Source organism: Hyla sarda, chromosome 5 (assembly GCF_029499605.1).
Source record: "Hyla sarda isolate aHylSar1 chromosome 5, aHylSar1.hap1, whole genome shotgun sequence".
In the NCBI taxonomy this organism is placed as follows: domain Eukaryota; kingdom Metazoa; phylum Chordata; class Amphibia; order Anura; family Hylidae; genus Hyla; species Hyla sarda.
The window spans coordinates 291,325,656-291,348,709 of record NC_079193.1 but is presented as its reverse complement, the minus strand read 5'-3'; the positions used below and the strand labels follow the sequence as shown (position 1 = coordinate 291,348,709).

General features: G+C 41.4%; 2 protein-coding genes across 11 annotated transcripts in view; one reads left to right on the top strand and one right to left on the bottom strand.

The window, feature by feature from the left end:
* Window positions 1-23,054, top strand: part of TMEM68 (transmembrane protein 68) — a 204,579-nt gene that overhangs the window by 108,219 nt on the left and 73,306 nt on the right. For all 7 annotated transcript variants that reach the window (XM_056521959.1, XM_056521950.1, XM_056521956.1 and 4 more), the window contains exon 3: window positions 8,860-8,969. The gene's annotated coding sequence lies outside the window, so the exon portion shown is untranslated. The remainder of the gene's footprint in view (window positions 1-8,859; window positions 8,970-23,054) is intronic.
* TGS1 (trimethylguanosine synthase 1) overlaps window positions 1-23,054 on the bottom strand; it is a 93,836-nt gene that overhangs the window by 23,494 nt on the left and 47,288 nt on the right. For all 4 annotated transcript variants that reach the window (XM_056521939.1, XM_056521936.1, XM_056521937.1 and 1 more), the window contains exons 7-12: window positions 19,427-19,535; window positions 17,113-17,199; window positions 10,623-10,788; window positions 8,829-9,249; window positions 7,630-7,797; window positions 4,030-4,173 (exon numbers count right to left, since the gene is read on the bottom strand). In XM_056521939.1, the coding sequence (XP_056377914.1) occupies window positions 4,030-4,173; window positions 7,630-7,797; window positions 8,829-9,249; window positions 10,623-10,788; window positions 17,113-17,199; window positions 19,427-19,535 (1,095 nt within the window). The remainder of the gene's footprint in view (window positions 1-4,029; window positions 4,174-7,629; window positions 7,798-8,828; window positions 9,250-10,622; window positions 10,789-17,112; window positions 17,200-19,426; window positions 19,536-23,054) is intronic.

Genomic DNA, 23,054 nt, shown 5'->3' with positions numbered 1-23,054 from the left:
CCCTCGGATCAGTTGCGATTTGTAATACCGCACTGTTCATTTTACTTTATTTGTACTGTCATTACCCATTTAGATAGAGCAGTGATATACTATTCAATTTTTTGCTCTTTGAACTAACACACATAGCATCTTATAGGTCCATATTTTTTTAAATAATATTCAACTTGCGTTGTTGAATGCCGCACCGGTGACCAAGCGGTGTGATTGCTTATGTCGCATGTGGGGTATATTCACACCACATGCGATAATTATATTATATGTTTATGTGATTTCATTGTGCTTTTACATTATTGTTTTATTTTTGTGATTGTTGTCTGTCTATTTATATTTATTTATATTTTTCTATATTTTTTATATATTGTCACATCCAGATGTGGATATGTAATTTTTTGCAAAAACTCTTTCAAAAAGTATTCTAATGGTTAATTCCTGGAGGTATATATATCTGTTACCAGCCTTCTCTTGTTATGCCTGATGAAGCTGCGCATGCGCAGCGAAACGCGTTGCATTTAATAAATCCATTGATTTTACTTGGCTGCCTGATGGTTCCTCTCTGCGCCAGACAAACTCCTGAATCCATGGTCATTCGGTTTTGATTTTACTTCTACCCAGGAGGGCTGCAGTGGATCTTCTTCTACATTTCTTCTGCATTTTACCTTTTTGTGTGTGGGCGCACAACCAACTTTGGTAAGCGGCTTGGGAATTACCGTCCCCTACCCCCACTAACAAGATCTGCTGATCCCGCACATGAGGCGCCTTCCTCCCTCTCTCTAGATTAGGACCAAGTGGACTACAGTGCAGTCCCCATAGAAAGTAAGGCATTGAGATTTGATCACCTTTTGATCTAAAAAACACAGAGAGGGTCCCCCAAGCGTTATCTGAAAGTGGCCCAAGATATGAACAAGAATTATTTACTTCACCGACTGCAAGTAGAGAATGAAATCACAATTCAAAAATAGCATCAGGCACTATTCATACTTCTGTTTTGCAATGTTATTCTGTTTTTTTTAATTTTTTATTTTATGGGTGTGTGCAGAAAAATGTAAAATTAGTCTGGAGGTCAAAAGGGGAGGATTTCTTTAAAGTGTACCTGTCATCAAACCATATTTTCTAATCAGACTCAGATTATATTCCCTAACTACTCCTAACACCCCTCCTGCCCTTAAATTTTTTTTCCAAGCTTTGAAAAGCTGTTTATCATACCTTTCCCCATGCTCACAGTGTGTGAGCTCCTGGCAAGAGCAAGTGGGCATTCCCTAGCAGGCGCAACTTCACTGAAGTCTGCAAGAGCTGTGCCTCTTCATGCCCCGCACACACTTCCTAAATTTGGTCTCCTGCCAGGCCGGAAGGAGACCAGACTAACTGTTTGACCTGCGGCAGGGAACAGAACAGAGCCAACTAGTGGCCATTTTTTAAATCACATTAAAAACATATACAGTGGGGATCAAAAGTTTGGGCACCCCAGGTAAAAATTTGTATTAATGTGCATGAGGAAGCCAAGGAAAGATGGAAAAATCTCCAAAAAGGCATCAAATTACAGATTAGACATTCTTATATGTCAACAAAAGTTACATTTTATTTCCATCATTTAAACTTTCAAAATAACAGAAAAAAAAAATGGCGTCTGCAAAAGTTTGGGCACCATGCAGAGTTAATATCTTGTACTGCCCCCTTTGGCAAGTATCACAGCTTGTAAACGCTTTTTGTAGTCAGCCAAGAGTCTTTCAATTCTTGTTTGAGGTATCTTTGCCCATTTTTCCTTACAAAAGTCTTCCAGTTCTTTGAGATTTCTGGGCTGTCTGTCACGCACTGCTCTTTTAAGGTCTATCCATAGATTTTCAATTATGTTGAGGTCAGGAGATTGTGAAGGCCATGGCAAAACCTTCAGTTTACGCCTCTTGATGTAATCCCCCGTGGATTTCGAGGTGTGTTTAGGACCATTATCCATTTGTAGAAGCCATCCTCTCTTTAACTTCAGCTTTTTCACAGATGGCAGCAAGTTAGCATCCAAAATTTGCTGAAAATTTTTATTGAATCCATTTTTCCTTCTACTCGTGAGATGTTCCCTGTGCCACTGGCTGCAATACAACCCCAAAGCATGATTGATCCACCCCCATGCTTAAAAGTTGGACAGAGGTTCTTTTGATTAAATTCTGTTCCCCTTCTTCTCCAAAAGTACCTTTGTTCATTCCGGCCAAAAAGTTCAATTTTAACCTCATCGGTCCACAGAACTTGTTTCCAAAATGCATCAGGCTTGTCTATATGTTCATTTGCAAAGTTCAAACACTGATTTTTGTGGTGAGGGTGTAGAAGAGGTTTTCTTCTGATGACTCTTCCATGAAGACCATATTTGTACAAGTATCTCTTTATAGTGGAATAGTATACCACAACTCCAGTGTCGGCCAGATCTTTGTGGAGCGATTGTGCAGTCAAACGTGGGTTTTGAATTGTTTTTCTCACAATCCTGTGAGCTGTTCTTTCTGATATTTTTCTTGGTATTCCAGATCTTGCTTTAACTTCCACTGTTCCCGATGACTGCCATTTCTTAATTACATTCCGAACAGAGGATATTGACATCTGAAAATGTTTTGCTATCTTCTTATAGCCTTCTCCAGCTTTGTGAGCGTCAACTATTTTCAGATTCAGATTTCTAGACAACTGCTTAGAAGAACCCATGGTGCTGATTATTGGGGCAAGGTCAGATGAGTCTGGGCATTTAAAACCTTTGATATTGACATCACCTGGTCTTCCCAGATGATGACTGAGAACAATCCATGACACTGGCAGGTCTCAGCTTTGCAAAGGGGGCAGTGCATGCTATAAATTCTGCAGGGTGCCCAAACTTTTGCAGACGCCATTTTGTTTTTAATTTCTGTTATTTTGAAAGTGTAAATGATGGAAATAAAATCTAACTTTTGTTGACATATTATAAGAATGTCTAATCTGTAATTTGATGCCTTTTGGAGATTTTCCATCTTTCCTTGGCTTCTTTATGCACATTAATACAATTTTTTACCTGGGGTGCCCAAACTTTTGATCCCCACTGTAGGTTGAGAATTTTAACAGCAAGTTAATAGCAAAGTGTTTTATAATGACATAAGCAAAAATATATTAAAAGTTTAGTTTGGTGACAAGGGTCTCTTTAAAGGGGTACTCCGGCCCTGAGACATCTTATCACCTATCCAAAAATACCTTGGATAGCATCTGCTTTCTGTTGTTTTTGGAGAGCATAATAGTGTAGTACATCCATTACAAAACATAGGGAGGAATTTATCATTCCTTGCACCAGCCAAGTGTCAAAATTGCTAAACTTTTTGCACAAGCCCAGCTTTGAACCCAAAGAAAGTGCCCAAACTCTATTTGTGCAAAAAAATTATATGTATATGAGAGAAAGCTTGTGAAAAACGTGTGCAATTTAGTCACTCTGCATTAGCACATTTAAAGGGGTTAGTCAGGGAAATTTTTATTTGAAATATATCAACTGGCTCCAGAAAGTTAAAACCGATTTGTAAATTACTTCTATTAAAATATCTTAATCCTTTCAGTACTTATGAGCTGCTGAAGTGGAGTTGTTCTTTTATGTCTGTGTGCTCTCTGATGACACGTGTCTCGGGAACAGTCCAGAGTGGAATCAAATCCCCATAGCAAAAACTCTTCTACTCTGTGCAGTTCCCGAGACAAGCAGAGATGTAAGCAGAGAGCACTGTTACCAGACAGAAAAGAACAACTCCACTTCAGCAGCTGATAATTATTGGAAGGATTAAGATTTTTTAATAGAAGTAATTTACAAATCTGTTTAACTTTCTGGAGCCAGTTGATATAAACAAAAAAAAAAAGTTTCTTTTCCTGGAATACCCCTTTAATGATAAATTCCCCTATAGCCTTAATATTAGAGTCAACAGAGCTTAAGAAAAATCTGCAATTGCATAAAAAAAAAAAAAAAAACACTATGTAAATGCTATACCACATTGCAATGCCTCTTCACATTTAACTGTGGATTGTTTTTTGTCAACTCAGACTAAAGCTTACCATGCATTCCTGCTAAGGCAAACTGAATGGCATTCCCGCCGACACCACAAAAAGCATCCACGACGACAGCTCCATTGATGTATTGCCTCACACGGTGTGCAATGTGTTCTGCAATTTTTTCTGGGGTAACAGAAAACCAACCTTCTGCAAAGATACAACATGAAAGTGTTTTACAAATTCTCATGTCTTATAAATTTCCCATGTACAAGGGTTACTAAGTAACGTACAGTATCGAACATCGCAATGTAGTTTTTTTTCCATTCAACAGGTAGTAAATCTTTTATGGTGCATAAAAGAGAAGGCAATTCAAAACAACACCAGATTCATCTAGTGAAAAATCCTTTATTAAAACGATACCTCAACCTTATAAAGTGAAGGTACTTCACTAGGACAGGGTTTCCCAACCAGGGGGCCTTCAGCTGTTGCGAAACTACAACTTCCAGCATACTGGGAGTTGTAGTTTCGCAACAGCTGAAGGCACCCTGGTTGGGAAACCCTGTCCTAGCGAAGTACCTTCACTTTATAGTTGATATAGAAAAAAAAAGACTAATAATAGACAATGGCGGCTCACTCACACTTCTCGCAGAGTGCTAACCCCCCAGTACCACCTTAAAATACCAATATTTGTGTATGAACAGAAAAAAGTGGGGATAGCCCTCTAGGCTACATGGTCAGACTTGTCTAGAGAGAATTGGTTATATATATATATATATATATATATATATATATATATATATATATATATATTTATTGTGGTAAATACTACTATTATATGCGTATATGTGCAATATCTTTGTGGCAATGCCAAATAATGTCGTAAAATAATAAAATGCGCCAATATATAATGTTTGCCCCTCTTGCAATAGAGCTATGTCCTCTTTATGGTGCCTATTTATACATTTCACATACACTTGTATTAATAAAGTACGTTTATTTATTGCTTGTTAAAATTTTCTTCCAGTTTAAAAGTATACTTGTTGTATAAGAAAGAACAGATATATCAAAGTAAGAATAATTAAAATAAAATTAAAATAAAAGAATTGTATTAGAAAGAACAAATATATCAAAGAATAATAATATAATATATAATAAATATAATTTATTTATTTTAATTTTAATTCTTACTTTGATATATTTCCTTTCTAATACAATTCTTTAATTTAAATTTTATTTTAATTGTTCTTACTTTGATATATCTGTTCTTTCTTATACAACAAGTATACTTTTAAACTGGAAGAAAATTTTAACAAGCAATAAATAAACGTACTTTATTAATACAAGTGTATGTGAAATGTATAAATACGCACCATAAAGAGGATATAGCTCTATTGCAATAGGGGCAATCATTATATATTGCCGAATTTTATTATTTTCCCACATTATTTGGCATTGCCACAAAGATATTGTGCATATACGCATATAATAGTAGTATAAACCACTATATATAACCAATTATCTCTAGACAAGTCTGACCGTGTAGTCTAGAGGGGCTAACCCCACTTTTTTCTGTTTATACACTTTAGAATTGATAGGGATCTAATCTCTGGGGCCTCCACCAGTCTTGAGAATAAAAGGGGCCACTCCGCCAGTGTAGAGCTGCATTACTTTCCAAGTGTTCCCTGCACTGGTGACTGTCACTGCAGCGTGGCCTCCTGGGTGCAGGGAAAACATAGATGGGACGCATAACTAAATCCCCACTAAAGCCCTTCTTTCTCAGGGTCGGTGGAAGTCGTAGTGATAGGTCATCACTTTAGGAGAATACCCCTTTTTAATATGTCCGATACCAAATCAACATACAACAGTGCAACATTTTGACCAAATAACCTTTGTCCACATTGCACAAGTGGCTGAACACCGACGTGATAGAGGATTTACGGAACGTGCATTGGCTGCATAAGCAAATACATACAACACAGAAGAAAAAAACAGCCCTGACATTGCTGAGCAACACTAGAAAAGGGCTGGGCAACTGCACAGTGCAAGCTTTGTGGAGGAGTCACATATATTGAGAAGCCTTATATCAATAGATAATACTGAGCTTATTTCTGCTTTTCAGGAATTAATGCTTACTTCCTTTTTCAAGTTGTTCCTGTTAGCATTGTGCCCCCCCCCACACACACACACACACACACACACACACACACACACACACACCAGTATAGGAACATTTTATACACAGTTGCACTACCTTTATATGGGGCCACACTAGGTCCAAGAAGTCAAGTAGGTTATACACTCCCTGATCTATACTTATATTACCTAGCAGTTCTTATCTGAGGACATGGGGGGAGATTTATCAAAACCTGTCCAGAAAAAAAGTTGTTCAGTTGCCAATAGCAACCAATCAGATCGCTTCTTTCATTTTTTTTAACAAGGCCTCTGCAAAATGAAAGAAGCGATCTGATTGGTTGCTATGGGTTTTTATAAATCTCCCCCATGGCTCTTAGAGATGTACTGGCCTAATCCGGAGGCTCGCCTGCGCTATTATTTATATATATATATATATATATATATATATATATATATATATATATATATATATATATATATATTAATTAATAACCCTTTAGCGATACTGGGAAAACACTAAACCTAATATTTTACTCCTATCTCTTCATAGATTGGCAATGCAAGGGTGGTCTACATGCAGAACTACTGCACCTCACCAAAACATAATAGAAAAAGTGGGCTTTTAAGCTTTTAGAATGATACATTTGCCTTGTTAGGCTTTGTGCATATGTCTCTTTTGAGGGTCCACATATGAGCCATTTATTCAGTGCCAAGAAAGGCATTGTGAGATCATGATAGCCTTTCCCAAAGCTTAAAAGGGTACTCCGGTGGAAAACAATTTTTTTTCAAATCAACTGGTACCAGAAAGTTATACAGATTTGTAAATTACTTCAATTAAGATCCTATCAGCTGCTGTATGCTCCAGAGGAAGTTGGATACTTATTTTCTGTCTGACCACACTGCTCTCTGCTGACACCTCTGTCCATGTCAGGAACATACCCACATAGCAAACATATGCTGCTCCCAACAGTTCATGAAATGGACAGAGAGCAAAGAGCACTGTGGTCAGATATAAGAGAACAACCCAACTTCCTGTGAAGCATACAGCAGCTGATAAGTACTGGAAGGATTAAGATTTTTTAATAGAAGTAATTTACAAATCTGTTGATTTGAAAAAAAAAAAAAATAGTTATCCACCTGAGTACCCCTTTAAATTATGCAGTTTCCATCATCTGCACTAAATATATGGTATGACTCTTCCATACAGAAGTGTGTATGAGTCTTCTAGAAATGACACTGGACCATTCAAGGTCGGCATAAAGCTGGGCGTAAGCTGCAATGATGGCTTTACTGGTCAACACCCACATTTCCCAACAACAAGTGGGATATTTGGGCATCAATCTACCCGACCTGTGACATAAGGAAAGCATTGCTCACAACTTGCTATGTGATGGTCTGTTTTTTGCTTTTGGAATTCACTATGTAATACAGCACATAAAAAATCAAAGTACATCAGCAGGAATATTTATTGAGTTAAGGACTGAATATCTGTCCTACCATAGAGAGGACAATATAGAAGTTGCAGCCTACCTTCATCAAGTTTAATCCCTTCATCAAAGCGAGAGAAGAGCCTGTAGCGCTGAGCCCAGTATTTGGCGAGGTGAGGATCAGCAGATATTTCTGGCGGCAGAGACTGAAGCTTCTTTTTTTGCTTTTTCTTCTTTTTCTTGCACTTGTCTCCAACTTTACTAAAGGAGCCTGTACATGTGACATTTATCATTATATCCAGATATACAAATACATGTGTCATTTGAATAAAGTGCTATCCCTAAAAATAAGGCCAGCTAACACAATAACAGACTTAAAGGGGAACTCTGGTGGAAATTTTTTTTTTTCAAATCATCTGGTACAAGAAATGTATACAGATGTGTAAATGACTTCTATTTAAAAATCTTAATCCTTCCAGTACTTATCAGCTGCTGTATGCTCCAGAGAAAGTTGTGTATTTCTTTCCAGTATGACCAGAGTGCTCTCTTCTGCCATCTTTGTCCATGTTAGGAACTGTCAGAAGCAGGCAAGGATTGTTCCTAACACGACAGTTCCTAACAAGGACAGAGGTGGCAGCAGAGAACACTGTGGTCAGACTGTAAGAACTACACAACTTTCGCTGCAACATACAGCAGCTGATAAGTACTGGAAGGATTAAAGTTTTTTTTATAGAAGTAATTTACAAATCTGTAGAACTTACTGGCACCAGTTGATTTGAAAACATTTGTTTTCCAATTTAAAGAGGACAATTATCTTGAGGTTTTTCTATTGAAGGTATACACGGGTTGGATTTCCCTAGGTTATTCTTCCAATAGTTTACTCACTTCATAAAGTGGCATATGTTGTCCATAGGCTTTCATTATATTAACAAAAGAAAAAAAAACACTACTATACAGTGTGGTATATTTTCCCTTTAAACTTAATGTCCCTGATTTTACCATGTCTGATCCTTTGTTTCAAGGGGAATAGGTTGCAGACAGAGGAGGATGACAGCAGCTTACAAAGAATACCTGCACATTTGGCTGAACATGCGTGTGTATGATGGGTTGGTAAGAATAGCTATTTGCCAAACAAACATTTGCTTGATAGCCATCCAGCATGTTTCTTGATTTCTGGTGTTTAATCAAGAAAACTGTAACTAATCGCAAAAGCATCACAAATAGTTTGTGCCATGACTGACCCGTACATACATGTGGGTAATGAGGTACATAATCATAAAATAATTAGTATACACTACAAACCACATTCGTTTTCTTCCGCTCCAACCTGCAGATAGTCTGGAATTTCTAAAGAGACCAATTGTCGTGTAGAAGCGTGTGTGTCAGGATCGGAGTGTTGTTCTGTGGTAATTGCAGGGTCTGAACACCAGATGGCGTAAGAAGGTAAGCTAGAGTTCGTCCCTCTGCTGTCCAGCATACTAGAGTCAGAAGTGATAACACAGTCTTGTAATTCAGGAGGTTGAGGTTGATTAATAAGTTCTTTTCCCTCAGACAGATCTTTAACATCACACTGCTTGCATTGACCTGTGGGTTCACCAACATTAGAATGATCCAAACCTTCCGAATCTGAGGAGCTGGGGGAATCATCCACCTTTGGTGGTGAAACCTTTCCATTTAATATTTCGTCCGCAGGTTCATCGATCCTTTTTAGAAATTTTTGTACCTAATATTAAAAAGAAATAAGTGAAAATAAGTCAACTTTTAGAATGCAACATATTAAAATAAAAGGTAAGATTAAAGGACATCTGCAGTGTAAATACACTTATCCTATATCCGCGATCAAACACTTATCCCCTATCCTGCCGATAGGGGATAAGTGTATTTTCACTGCAGATGTCCTTTAAAACTTATGAACTATCCACAGGACTGGAGGGGGTCTGATCATTGTGACCCTAATCTAGCGCTCAACTATATTTGGCAGTCCCATAGCAAGGAAATGGAACTACTAGTTTATACACATGGAGAACAAGGAATCCTGGTTTTTGTAATTAGTTAGTCTATTGGTTTGAAGTCAGGGTATTCCGCCCAGCTATAGGGCCCAGGAGGCAGGGACACAATAGCCCTGTCCCCAGTGCAACCCATAGATTATAAAGGTGGCTAGTTTCTACCTAGCTACTGGGCTGACTACCAGAATACTGGTGAGACATACCTACCTACTTCGTAGACATTTGTGCCCAATAGGTGGACTACTCGCATAATGGGGGAACTGCCTACCTAATGGGAGACTACACCTACCTAATGGGGGAATAAACCTGACTACTGGGGAGACATACATGCCTAATAGGGATTAGAGCAACTACCTGCATAATAGTGGAACTACCTACAGACATACCTACCTAATAGGGGACTACACCTGCTTACAGAGAAGACATATGTGCATAATGGGGGGCTATCTGCATAATGGGGGAGCTTCCTAATTACAAACCTACCCAACAAGAATTCTCATTTTTGCTATCGGGCCCAATGAGTTCTGTGTATGCACCTGGGAGCTTTAATAAAAATCAACACCAAAATCTGCACAGTAATTTCGGCACAGATGTTGAGGAGATAATTTAATGTGGTTTTTGCGCATGTGAACATACCCTAATATATCCCATGACAGGTGCCATTGTACCAGTTGCATTCACTTTTTTCACGTTTTAATGTTCTGGTGTAAGGCCAGAATGCAGTGTAGCAGAGGACAGTTCATTATAGGATCTCGGCTAAAAGCAATTCCAGGAACTGACTTTATGGGAAGCTTATTGCAGAAATGTGCTGAAAACCACAAGCAGATCATTCAGTGCTCATGGGCTGTAGCCAGCAAAAATCTAAATGCTAAATCTGGATAACAGACTAAAACAGTAATTCCCAACCAGGGTGCCTCCAGCTGGTGCAAAGGCTGTCTGGGCATGCTGGGATTTGTAGTTTTGCATCAGCCGGAAGCACCCTGGTTGGGAATGTTGTAAGTTAACATGAACACATGGGAGACAAGCATGTGTATGGCATCCAGCATTATAAGGGGAGATTTATTTTATACAGTAGCTACAGGATGTTTACCTTGTTTACAGTTTTACTTTTTCTTGGTTTCACTTCTGACTCTTCGGAGAAGAATATGTGTTTGTTCCTCACTGGCTTGTGCATGTCAAGAAAGTGTGAGCGGTGCCTGATGCCTTTCTCCAGGTAGCGCAGAGTCCGATGCTTGAAATGTGGAATCCCCCCATACCTGTAGAAGTACCACACATGCCAGTCATACCCTCTGGTAATCTGCCACTTTGAAATCATTGTTTTATATGCAATCAAATCATACTGATCTATGGTAATGCCCTTTATTTCTGAGGTGCCTTTATTTTTCACTACACTTGCTGACAGCCTACATTAAAGTAATAACCCCCCACATTTTTCTGCTCCTTTGATGAACAGATAGTTTGGTGGCGTGGCCTGGACCTTGGTATGAGCGGTCGCACGGAGTGAGTGCTCCCGCTTAGAGCCTGCTGAATCTCCATACTGAATACCTATCCTGGCTTCCCAGACACCGATTACCAGATCTAAAGCTAAGGAGATGGCCCCTAAGTAAGATCTGAGCCGAGGGCAGGAGAAATCAGTGGCAAAAATGCCTCAAAGATTTCGCCACACTGGCAAACAAGATGGCGCCGGCCACACGTCTGTGGCCCAGGCCTTCCGCTCTGACTCCAGCCTGCACTAGCTGACACCTCAGAGCCAGAGTCAGATGTCCCCGAGCTGACTCTACGGGAGGTTAGTTAGATGCTGCTTACCGCTATACAGACCAGCAGTACGTCCCTCATGGGCAAGATGGAAGAGGTGTGGGTGAATGTAGGGCTCCTGCGGTAGGACATGCATAATCTTAGAGACCGGGTGATGGAGGCGGAGCAGCAGGTCTCTGTGCTGGAGGACAACATGGGCCCAATCCCGGACTCTATTGCCGCCTTACATACTCAGGTGGAGCAGACAAAGCAGAAGAATGATGATTTAGGGAACAGGCTGTGCCGAAACATCAGGATTATTATAGGCATGCCTGAATGTGCAGAGAGGGCAAAACCCGGGGGCATTTGTAGAGAGCGGGCTCAAAGACCTGTTCCCTGATGTGCAATTTTCGCCCACATTTGCATTGGAGAGAGCGCATCGCGTCCCAGCTAAACTGCCCATCCCGGGCGCTCCACCGCGGCCACTGTTAGCTAGGCTCCTGAACTGTAATGACAGTGATTGGGTCTTGCGCTCTACCCGGAGGCTCCCAGACATACGTTATGAAAATGCACGGTTATCTATTTTCCCAGACTTCTCATCTGACCTGCAATGCCGCAGAGCCACGTTTGCTACGGTCAAAGGCCGCCTGCGCAACAAAGGAATAGCATACTCCATGGCTTATCCTGCTAGATTGCGGGTGATGGATGGAGAAAGAGCTGTTTTTCTCTACACATCAAGAGGAACTGATATTATTGTTCCTTCTCTTTGCCCGTCTGAATATCCTCCTTCCCCTCTGCTTCTTCCTTCCATCTCTCCTGTTCTTCCTTCTCTTCCCTCTGCATCCTTTTTCTTGTCTCTGGTCTCTCCCTTCTCTTCTTTTTCTCTTCTTGTCATCCTTTCTCACTTGCACCTCCTGCCTTCTACCTCCCTCTCTCTCTCCTTCCTTCCTCTTCCCCTCCTTTTCCTCCTCTTCTTCTTCCCTCTTCCTCCCATGTCTCCCCGTCCTCTCCCTTTTTCACTTCTTTCTCTTCTGGTTTCCTCTTACTCTCCCTTGGCCCTTCTCCTCTCCTTTTTGTCTCTGAGAAGCACATTCTTAAATGTCATTGAAGGCTCTCCCCACTAGATGGAGCCATAACTACAGGGAAACTTCCTCTGTATGCTGTTCTTCACAGTATGTTTGTTTGTTCTTTCCTTTTGTGACCTGGTCGGTACTCTGTTCGGTGGGTCCTACCCATTCTATACCCACATTATTTTTTGTTACCCATGATGCTCTGTATGTGTCACGGTCCTTAATATTCACTCTTTATGCCTATGCTGCCTCTGATTTTATGTTACTCCTTTATGACTGTGTAGGTTTATGGCGTCTTTCATGGAATGTGAGGGGGGTGGGGGTCGCCTAAAAAGAGATAGTTTTTACTCAAATATGCAAAACTCAACCCTCAGATTATTGCCCTTCAGGAGACTCATATGACACCAGATAGAGTTAATTTACTTATTGGCTCCTGTTCTTGTGCATAGGTCTGTAAGATGAGAGCCCATCCTTGTACGTAAAGACCTGCATGGGAGATTTATTTTCATACATGCCTTTGTGAATAATAGTCCTTATGTCTTTCTTCTTGTATATGTACCCCCACCTGCTGCTCTGATACACCAGCCAATTGCTGCTGGCCACCCCAATGCCTCCACTCCGTAGTGGAGAATTTAACCCCTTAAGGACAAAGTTTTTCTGTTTTTGCACTTCCTTTTTTTCCTCCTTACCTTTAAAAAATCATAACTCTTTCAATTTTGCACCTAAAAATCCATATGAGGGCTTTTTATTTGCACCACCAATTCTACTTTGTAATGACATCGGTCATTTTACCTAAAAATCATTGTGCGACAAAATTGAAGAAAAAAAAATGCTATTTTGTAACTTTTGGGGGCTTCCGTTTCTACACAGTACATTATCTTTATTCTGTAAGTCCATACAATTAAAATGATACCCTACTTATATAGGTCTGATTTTGTCGCACTTCTGGAAAAAATCATAACTTCATGCTGGAAAATTATTACACATTTAAAATTGTCATCTTCTGACCCCTAAAACTTTTTTATTTTTCCACATATGGGGTGGTTTGAGGGCTCATTTTTTGCACCGGGAAGTTTCTATCGGTACCATTTTAGTTTTGATCAGACTTTTTGACTGCTTTTTATTCATTTGTTTATGGCATAAAAAGTGACCAAAAATAAGCTATTTTGGACTTTAAATTTTTTTGTGCGTACGCCATTGACCGTGCAGTTTAATTAACAACATATTTTTATAGTTCGGACATTTATGCACGCGGCGATACCACATATGTTTATTTACAACGTTTTTTTTTATATGGTAAAAGGGGGGTGATTCGGACTTTTATTAGGGAAGGGGTTAAATCATCTATATTAACTTTTTTTTTTCACTTTTTTTTGCAATGTTATAGCTCCCATAGGGGGCTATAACACTGCACACACTGATCTTTTACATTGATCATTGCTATCCTATAGGGGACTATAACATGCAGTACATTGATTCAATACACTGATCAATGCCATTGCATTGCATTGCATTCATCAGTGTTATCAGTGGTCGATTGCTCAAGCCTGGATCTCAGGCTTGGAGCAATCAATCGCCGATCGGATGCGCAGGAGGCAGGTAAGGCACCCTCCTGATGCATCCTAGCTGATCGTAAAAATGCGATGTCCCACGACCCCCACTTTCCTCACTTTTGGAGAGGGTGGGGTGGCTTGATGCATTCCGACTTAGTTGCCCTGGATCCCGTGTATACGCCTGCTTTACTATTGGTAGGAATGCCCTTTCATGCATTGACTTGGCCTTCTGTTATGCTATCTGTTATTCCCAGGTGGATTATGTTACTTATGAGCCCTGAGTCTTATCGGATCACTCCCCCTTGTGCGGTTCTCTTCTCATGTCTAGCTCCTCGGACCCTAGGAGGTGGAAAATTCAACCATTTTGCTTGGAGCTCATTGGGGAGAATGATAGGATCCCGGACCAAATACAAGTATTTTTGCAACATAACTCGCTTGAGGGCTCGCCTGATATGATATGGGAGACTATGAAGGCGTTCCTTCAGGGGCGTCTTCACTCTACAATCTTCTTCATTAAGAAGGACACTTCTAGGCAGAGGTGGAGCTGGCTGATAAGTGTTCGGAGTTGGAGGCAGCGTATATCTCGGACTCTTCAGAGACTAATAATCAGTCGTGGCTCTCTATGGGCCACTTATACATGGTTCACTAAAAAAATGTATAGGAAATTATTCTTTACGAAGCAATTTTACTTTGAACATGGGAATCAATCTAGCAAATTGTTAGTGCACTTGGTTCCGCAGCATACTGCCACACCTCCTATCCTTAAGATTAGAGCCTTAGATGGCTCCTTGCTGGTTGACAGCTCTGGCATTGCCGGACGGTTCCTATCCTTCTATGCTGACTTATATACTTTTTAAGTTCCCCACCCTCTTTGCTGAGCATCGTGATTTTCTAGATTCTCCCCTTACCTTGCTTGAACTGCAAGATGCCGTTTCTGACATGGCCAAAAGTAAATCTCCTGGACCGGATGGTCTCCCTCTGGAGGTCTACCTTCAGTACTCTGAAACGCTCCTGCCGACGCTACTAGATATGTATACAGTGGCATTTAGGGAGAGGGCTTTTCCCCCTTCCTTGTAAAATGCTACTATTGTAGTTCTTTTAAAGCCAGATAAGGACCCTACAGATTGTGGCTCCTATCGCCCTATCTCTTTACTAAACTTGGATTATGAACTCATTGCTAAAGTGCTGGCCAATCGCCTGAATAAAGTGATTCTATCCATCATTCACCCGGACCAGTCCGGTTTTGTGCCCCGCCAATAGACTTCAGATAACATCAGAATGGTACAGTTGGCTGTCCAGGTGGGAGTGGCTTATCATGGGGACTGGGCGTTGGCGGCACTTGATGCGGCCAAGGCTTTCGATTCAGTTGAGAAGGGAATACCTCTCTGAGGTTCTTGCTAGGTTCGGTTTTGATGCAAATTTCAGACGCTGGGTCTCTATACTGTACGCGAACCCTATGGCTCAGGTCCCCGCTCCACTTTGCAGTGGGGGCGGAGCCCCTAGCGCTGCTAATTAGACAGGATACCTTCTATATGGGTATGTCCCTTGGGGGTCAGGAGGAACGTATTGGCCTTTAAGCAGAAAAACGTGGTGCTCTTTATGTCCCGCCCCACTGTAATGCTCCCATACTCCATACAGTTACTTGATAGATTTGGTACATTTTCTGGACTTTGCATTAATCGGTCCAAGTCTGCGTTCATGCCCCTTCCAGATGCCTATAGGGCATCGGCGATGTATGGTCTGCCGGTGGTCTCCATGTTTAATCCCTTGCCACAAAACGCCATTTATAAATGGCGCTGCGGCACGGGAGGGTTATGAAGCGAGCTCAGGAACTGAGCTCGCATCATACCCGCATGGTCCCGGCTGCTATCAGTAGCCAGGACTCGTGGCTAATTAACTCTTTAGATGCGGCGATCAAAGTTGATTGTCGCGTCTAAAGTGAAAGCTTCCCGGCAGCTCAGTCAGGCTGATCGGGACCATCCCGGTAAAGTCACGATGTCCTGATCAGCTAGGACGCAATAGGAGGGTGCCTTACCTGCCTCCTGTGTATCCGTTCGGCGATTGATTGCTCCAAGCCTGAAATCCAGCCGATAACACTGATCAATGCATTGCAATGCAATGGCATTGACCAGTGTATTGAATCAATGTACTGCATGTTATAGTCCCCAAAAAAAAAAAAAAAGTTAATAAAGATGATTTAACCCCTTCCCTAATAAAAGTATGAATCGCCCCCCTTTTCCCATAAAAAAAAAAGTGTGTAAATAAAAATAAACATATGTGGTATCGCCGCATGCGTGGTGTTGACCATTGTTGGCGACCATATGACATTGTGTCTCAGATGGCCATTGAGTACATTGGGTAATCAACATGAGAATTATGCTGACTGTTATTTACATCAATTATTTCGGTAAATGAGAAAAATATAATTTACATAATTTGGAACAGGGTGTACAGAAGAGTGGGAATTACCGAGAAACGGTAAGCAAGATTTTCATCAGTGTCATCCACACTACCAGCCTGTACCAACAGAGAGCAGAGCATTCACCCCCAGCATTCATTATAGGGAAGGGCCGGATAGAGAATATGGAGAAGTCGGGAGCTGGGCGAGCCGTCTCCCAGTCTCCATTGTGCTGAGCTGTGGAATATAGCTGGAGGATTACCGTTTCATAACTCTGCAAATACTAACCAGGCTCAAATAAGTGATCCCTCTTTGTAGAGCTGTAAACTAGCACTATAAAACACAGTATATTGGGCTTAGTGCAGGTGAAAAGGGTGTCAGATTCTCTTTAAGTGATTTATTAACAATAGCCAGCACTAACAGGATCATACAGGGTGATTGTGCAGGTGATGTGGATTTCAATGCAGTTTACCTTTTCTGGATCAGATATGGACAAAAATGTAAAAATTTAAAATTACCTTCTTTTGTCCCTTTCAGGACGTTCTCTAGATTCTAGTATCGGCTAGATGCTACAGAAAGACAACTGAATATTGGGAGTGTGGCATAGGGCCTATGGGGATGGGCTTGACAATGCATCAAAGAAGCTCATTTACTTATTTGAATTTTTAGTCCATAACTAGGGAACGGTGTGACCAATCCAAAAAAAGGGTAAACAGCGTTGGAATCCGCGTCACCCGCACTATTCCCCAGTAGGAGTAGGTTACTGTAGGGGACGTTGCTGTCAGTTTTTCTTTCAGTGCTTCAAAACCGGAGATATTTACTTACTTCTGTCCTGTGCCATGCTTTAATCCCAAAACAGTGGAGACTTCAGCAGCCACCTCACAAGGGTTCTCTTCTGCATCCAGCTCATGGCTAAGATATATAAACCAGAAATAAAACAAACATTGCCTGACTTTCCAATAAGCTTTTTGTTTCCATTCTTCACTAAAAGTTTAGAAACCAGTGATCTGAAACTTTTACACCCAGCAGCTGAAAACCAGGTATTGCTTACAAAGTTGCAGTTTATTGCCTATAGCAGTGTTTCCCAACCAGGGTGCCTCCAGCTGTTGCAAAACTACATCTCCCAGCATGCCCGGACAGCCGTAGGCTGTCCGGGCATGCTGGGAGTTGTAGTTTTGCAACAGCTGGAGGCACCATGGCTGAAAAACACTGGCCTACAGTATGAGGGTATGTTCACCCAGAGCAGGTGTGCTGCAGATATGCATGCATAAAAAATCCACCGAGTATTGAAGTAGGTGCAACGTGGATGGGGATTTTTAGAAATCTTATCCACATGTTGATCCACTTTTTTGTTACTGTACAAGCTGTAAACTTTCTGTATCCCAAGTGCTGTACTGAAAATAAATCAATCATTCTTTATATAGTGTTAGGGAAACTGACAAGGCTGTATTTGCCATTAGGCACCAATGTGCCTGTGTCTAGGGCGGTAGTGGTAAGGGAGGCAGAACTAGAGTAAGTAAAAGAAAAAAAGAAATAAGTGAAAAACACTTGATGTAGCTTCTACTGCCATGCTGTAGAGAAGATAATACATTTCTCCCTTTAGTCAAATGCACATGGGTCATAATTGCTGCAGAATTTACCTGCAGATTTACAGCCACAGCCACTCATTTGGGGAGATTTATCAAAACCTGTGCAGAGGAAAAAGTTTACCAGTTTTCCATAGCAACAAATCAGGGCGCTTCTCCTTTTTTAGAAGCCTTTTTAAAAATGGAAGAAGCAAACTGATTGGTTGCTATGGGCAACGGGTCAACTTTTCCTCTATACAGATTTTGATAAATTGTCCCAATTATGTTGTGGATTTGTCATCTATTTTCCCATGTTCAGGGGTGAGATCCACAGTGAATCTGTAACAAAATCTGCTTGTGACGCATACAGTTTTTGCTGTGTATTTGGGACAGATGTGCGTGAAAAAATTGACGCTTGTGGAATCACCTTACAGGGTGTATTCAGTAAAAGTGCCTAGGGCACGAGCTGTAAATATGGCCCTAAAAACTGGATAACTTCTGAAGCTTAAAAAAAATTAAAAATTATATCTATATATAAAACTCAATGTGTGTATGTATGTGTCTACCATATATACTCAAGTATAAGCCGACCCGAATATAAGCCGAGGCCCCTAATTTCACCCCAAAAACCCAGAAAAAAAAAAAAAAAAAAATTATTGACTCGATTATAAGCCTAGGGTGAGAAATACATCATCCCCCCCTGTCATCATCCAGACCCCGTCATTAACACCCTCATCCTCCTCACCCTGTCATCATCCCCGCCTGTCATCATCCAGACCCCGTCATTAACACCCTCATCCTCCTCACCCTGTCATCATCCCCGCCTGTCATCATCCAGACCCCGTCATTAACACCCTCATCCTCCTCACCCTGTCATCATCCCCGCCTGTCATCATCCAGACCCCGTCATTAACACCCTCATCATCATCACCCTGTCATCCCCCCCCGTCATCATCCCCCCCCCCCGTCATCATCCCACCCCCCCCCCTTTCATCATCACCATCTGTCATCATCCCACCCCCTCCCTCCCCTTTATCATCACCGCCTTTCAATGACAGTGGTCTTCAACAAACATAGGATAGGTGATTTAACCCTTACTCACCCCCATTTGCCAGGGGCAGGGTTTTTGTTTAAAGTCCAATACAAGTCTATGGGAAATATATGTTACTGCATAACTTCCAAACGGCTGGAGATATTTCCATAATACTTTGTCACATGTTACTTATATGTCCACTTAAAATATAGGATAGTTAATTTAACCCTTAACTACCCCCATTTGTGAGGGTCGGGGTTTTTGTTTAAATTCCCATGCAAATCAATGGGAAATGTATGTTCCCACATAACTTCCGTACGGCTGGAGATATTTCAATACCTGGTACACATATTACGGGTTGAGATAGGAGGTCGGGATATGGCAACAATATATGAGGACTGGATATGAAGTCAAAAGCTTCCTCCTTTGTTTATTTTCCTCCCCAACAAGGATTAGGAAGGAAAACTAGGGCAACGCCGGGTACTCTATATATATATATTATATACACACATACATATATTATATAAAATTGATGCTTTACCTTCTCTTGATTTTAGCCTGTTTGCATTCTGGAGGGTCATCCTCATCATCGTCCCGTCCATTATATGGTATTTGGCCATCTGGTGAGATATTCCTTGACACTTGTGAAACTTTATAAAAAAAAAATATAAACAAGTGATAATGGTAAAACATTCTAATACAGTAATAAATGCACAATTGTGTTTAAAAGAGGCCTTTAAAGCATGAATGTTGGAATCTTACTGGTTGCTATGGGCAACTTGCTTCACTTTTCCTCTGCACAAGGTTTCATAAATCTCCCCCATAATTCAGATAAAAGTTATAGAAGAGTCCTGTCCAGGTGAAGATTACCAGATCAATACCAGAAATCAAAGCAGCTTATTCCCTCCCTCCAATTTCTGCAGGAAAGGCAACAAGATCCTGTACCCCCTCCCCCCCCCCCTTATCACACACAGGATTAGAGTAAAAGCTGACAGATAGGTAACACAGGATCTTAATAGATGATGCTCACTGTCCTGCCTTCCCCTCCTTTAGCATGATCTCTGCACAGGTCACAGGAGCATGCTTAGAAAGCTATCCTATTTTAATGTATAAAGTCTGAAACTAATGTTTCTATGTCCACAGGGCTTGCTTTAAAGGCCAGTAACAATACAAAAAAGGAAACTGATCAGAATATATATGCGCGAAGGCGAGTCCAACCAGCTTGCCACAGCCGGATCAAGTAAATTCCATCTCAAGTGATTATATATTATATATATATATATATATATACACACACACACACACACACACACACACACACACACACACACACTGTCTAAGCTGTTGTTCAGACATGTCAAAAGTTGTTGGTCGGCACAGTCTCTCCCTCCTGAGACCCGCTGGTATCATGAGATGGGGAAGCAGGGAGCATTTCACTCCACTCCTCGGCCGGCAGATCAGACCTGTTCACAGGGCTGTGGAGTCAGAGTCGGAGTTGAGGAGTCGGACGAAATTTTGGGTACCTGGAGTCGGAGTCGGCAAACAATGCACCGACTCCGATACCTACTAAATTTAGATTGGAATAAAAAAAAAAAAAAAAAAGCAAGTTTAAATGTCCCAATTCACAAAAAGTTATAATTAATGAATTCTCTACTATAAGAATAAAGACCAATGCATGCAGTGCCTCATGTAACCGCAAAACGAACACGTTAAGTGACAGTAAAGCACATGAAAAGCATGCTTTTTCACAATTTGACACACAACGCACAATTAGGAGCGGCAATACTTATACTTTCCATAGTGTTGTGTCCTGCTGTTACAGGGAACCCATGGGTAACCTGGCCTCTCACTGATAAGGGGTTAAGGAAATATGTTTTTTGCAGGACTAGAGACACTTGTATAAGTGAAGGGAATGGAGGGTTAATAGTTCAAGACTGAAGCTGTAAACCATTGGGAAAAACTGCTGCCATTCAGCTAAGGCTATAAAAACTTGTAAACTCAATTGTTAGCTTAAAGGGGTACTCCGCCCCTAGACCTCACGAGGGGCAGAGCCGTGATGCAGCAATGCTCTGGCCCCTGTATCGCCCGTCATTACGCACAGAGCGAACTCGCTCTGTGCAGTAATGATTGCGCGGTGCCGCATCGGCGATCCCGGGGGTCCCCAGCAGCGGGACCCCGGCGATCTGACATCTTATCCCCTATCCTTTGGAAAGGGGATAAGATGTCAGATCACCAGGGTCCCGCTGCTGGGGACCCCCGGGATCGCAGCTGCGGCACTGCACGCTCATTACTGCACAGAGCGAGTTCGCTCTGTGCGTAATGACGGGCGATACAGGGGCCGGAGCATCGTTACATCACGGCTCCGCCCCTCATGATGTCACGGCCCGCCCCCTGAATACAAGTTTATGGGAAGGGGCGTGGGGGTCATCACGCCCCCTGCCATAGACTTGCATTAAGGGGGCAGGCCGTGATGTCATGAGGGGTGGAGCCATGGCGTCACGCTGCTCCATCCCCTGTATCGCCCATCATTACGCACAGAGCGATCTCTCTCTGTGTAGTAATGACAGCGCGGTGCCGCAGTGGCGATCCCGGGGGTCCCCAGCAGCAGGACCCCGGCGATCTGACAACTTATCCCCTATCCTTTGGATAGGGGATAAGATGTCTAGTGGCGGAGTACTCCTTTAAACTTGACTATGGGATTCTACTAGGGAAATCATGTTTTATAATAAATGCCCCTTCCTGGATCCTCCCACTGCCCTATCTTCAGCAGCAGATCAGCACACATACTGTTCAATACAGTAGACTGTTGGCTTCCCAGCCAGTAGTCCTGTGGTAATGACATGTATGTTGCCTTTCTTTCCTTCAAGGAATGTATAAAATACATTCACATATTAATACAGAGGAGTCGGAGTCGGGGAGTCGGAGTCGGAGTCACAGAAAACTCCGGAGTCGGAACATTTATCTACCGACTCCACAGCCCTGCCTGTTCACTGTATAGAGTTCTGAGCATCATGTCAAAATATATTTTAATAACAGTAACACTTGTAGGGAGATTGGAGTCCACTGTGAATAATGTGAAACCACTTTTAGTAGAAAAATATAGCTACTTGCTTCTGAAATAGTGCCACACCTGCCCCAGGTTTTCTCTAATTTTGTAGGTCATTCGCCACCATTCGCTTCAATAATTGCCATTATTTCTGGGGTAAAGCAGTCATGTCTTCCTAATCCTGTACAGACCCTTTTAGAATATGTTCACATGTACTGTATAGGTTGCAGATTATTTGCTATGTAAATCAATATAAATAAATATGTGAACATGGTATAAAAGCATGAAACAAACAGTACGAGTGAACATACCCTAAACTACATGTTGGATTGTTTCTCAATACATTGATCTGGATATTCCTCACAATAGAAGCATAACAAGCTTTCACCTTTAGCCAAGTATTACAGAAACAGTAGATTGTAATAGATCTCACAGCAAGAACTAGATCTCAATGTGAGGTCAGCTTGTTCTCACAATGGCCTCCTTACATAAGTGGGAAATATATATATATATATATATATATATATATATACACACACACACACACACACACACACACACACACACACACACACAAAATGGTCCCTCAAGTTACAATATTAATCGGTTCCAGGACGACCCTTATATGTTGAAACCATTGTAAGTTGAGACCATAACTCTATGGAAACCTGGCAATTGGTTCTGAAAAATAGGAAAAAGTTAGGATTAGAGAAAAATAAGTAGATAACTAATACAGATAAAGCAAGTCCTTACATATAAAAGTAAGAAAGATATGTTGGGAGCTGTAATCACTGTCTATGTAGAGGACAGAAGCTTCTTCAGGGTCCTGTACAGTACACGCAGTGTCCTAAAAAAGTAAAATGGAGCCACCCTCACCTGGAGCAGCTATCCCTGGTACAGGTAAAAAGAAGTACAGAACATGTAGTACCTTCCTGTACTATAGGGGGCGCTACCAGACAGCCAGTCAGTGCATGTACTTTAGGAATACAGGGGTTTCACCAGTAAAATGCCCATTCTGATTGGTCGGTTCTTCCAGTCATTGACACGTTTCACAGATCTAGACTGTCCGTAGCATTGTATGTTGAGTCTGGTTTCAAGTTACAATGGTCCAGAAAAGACCATT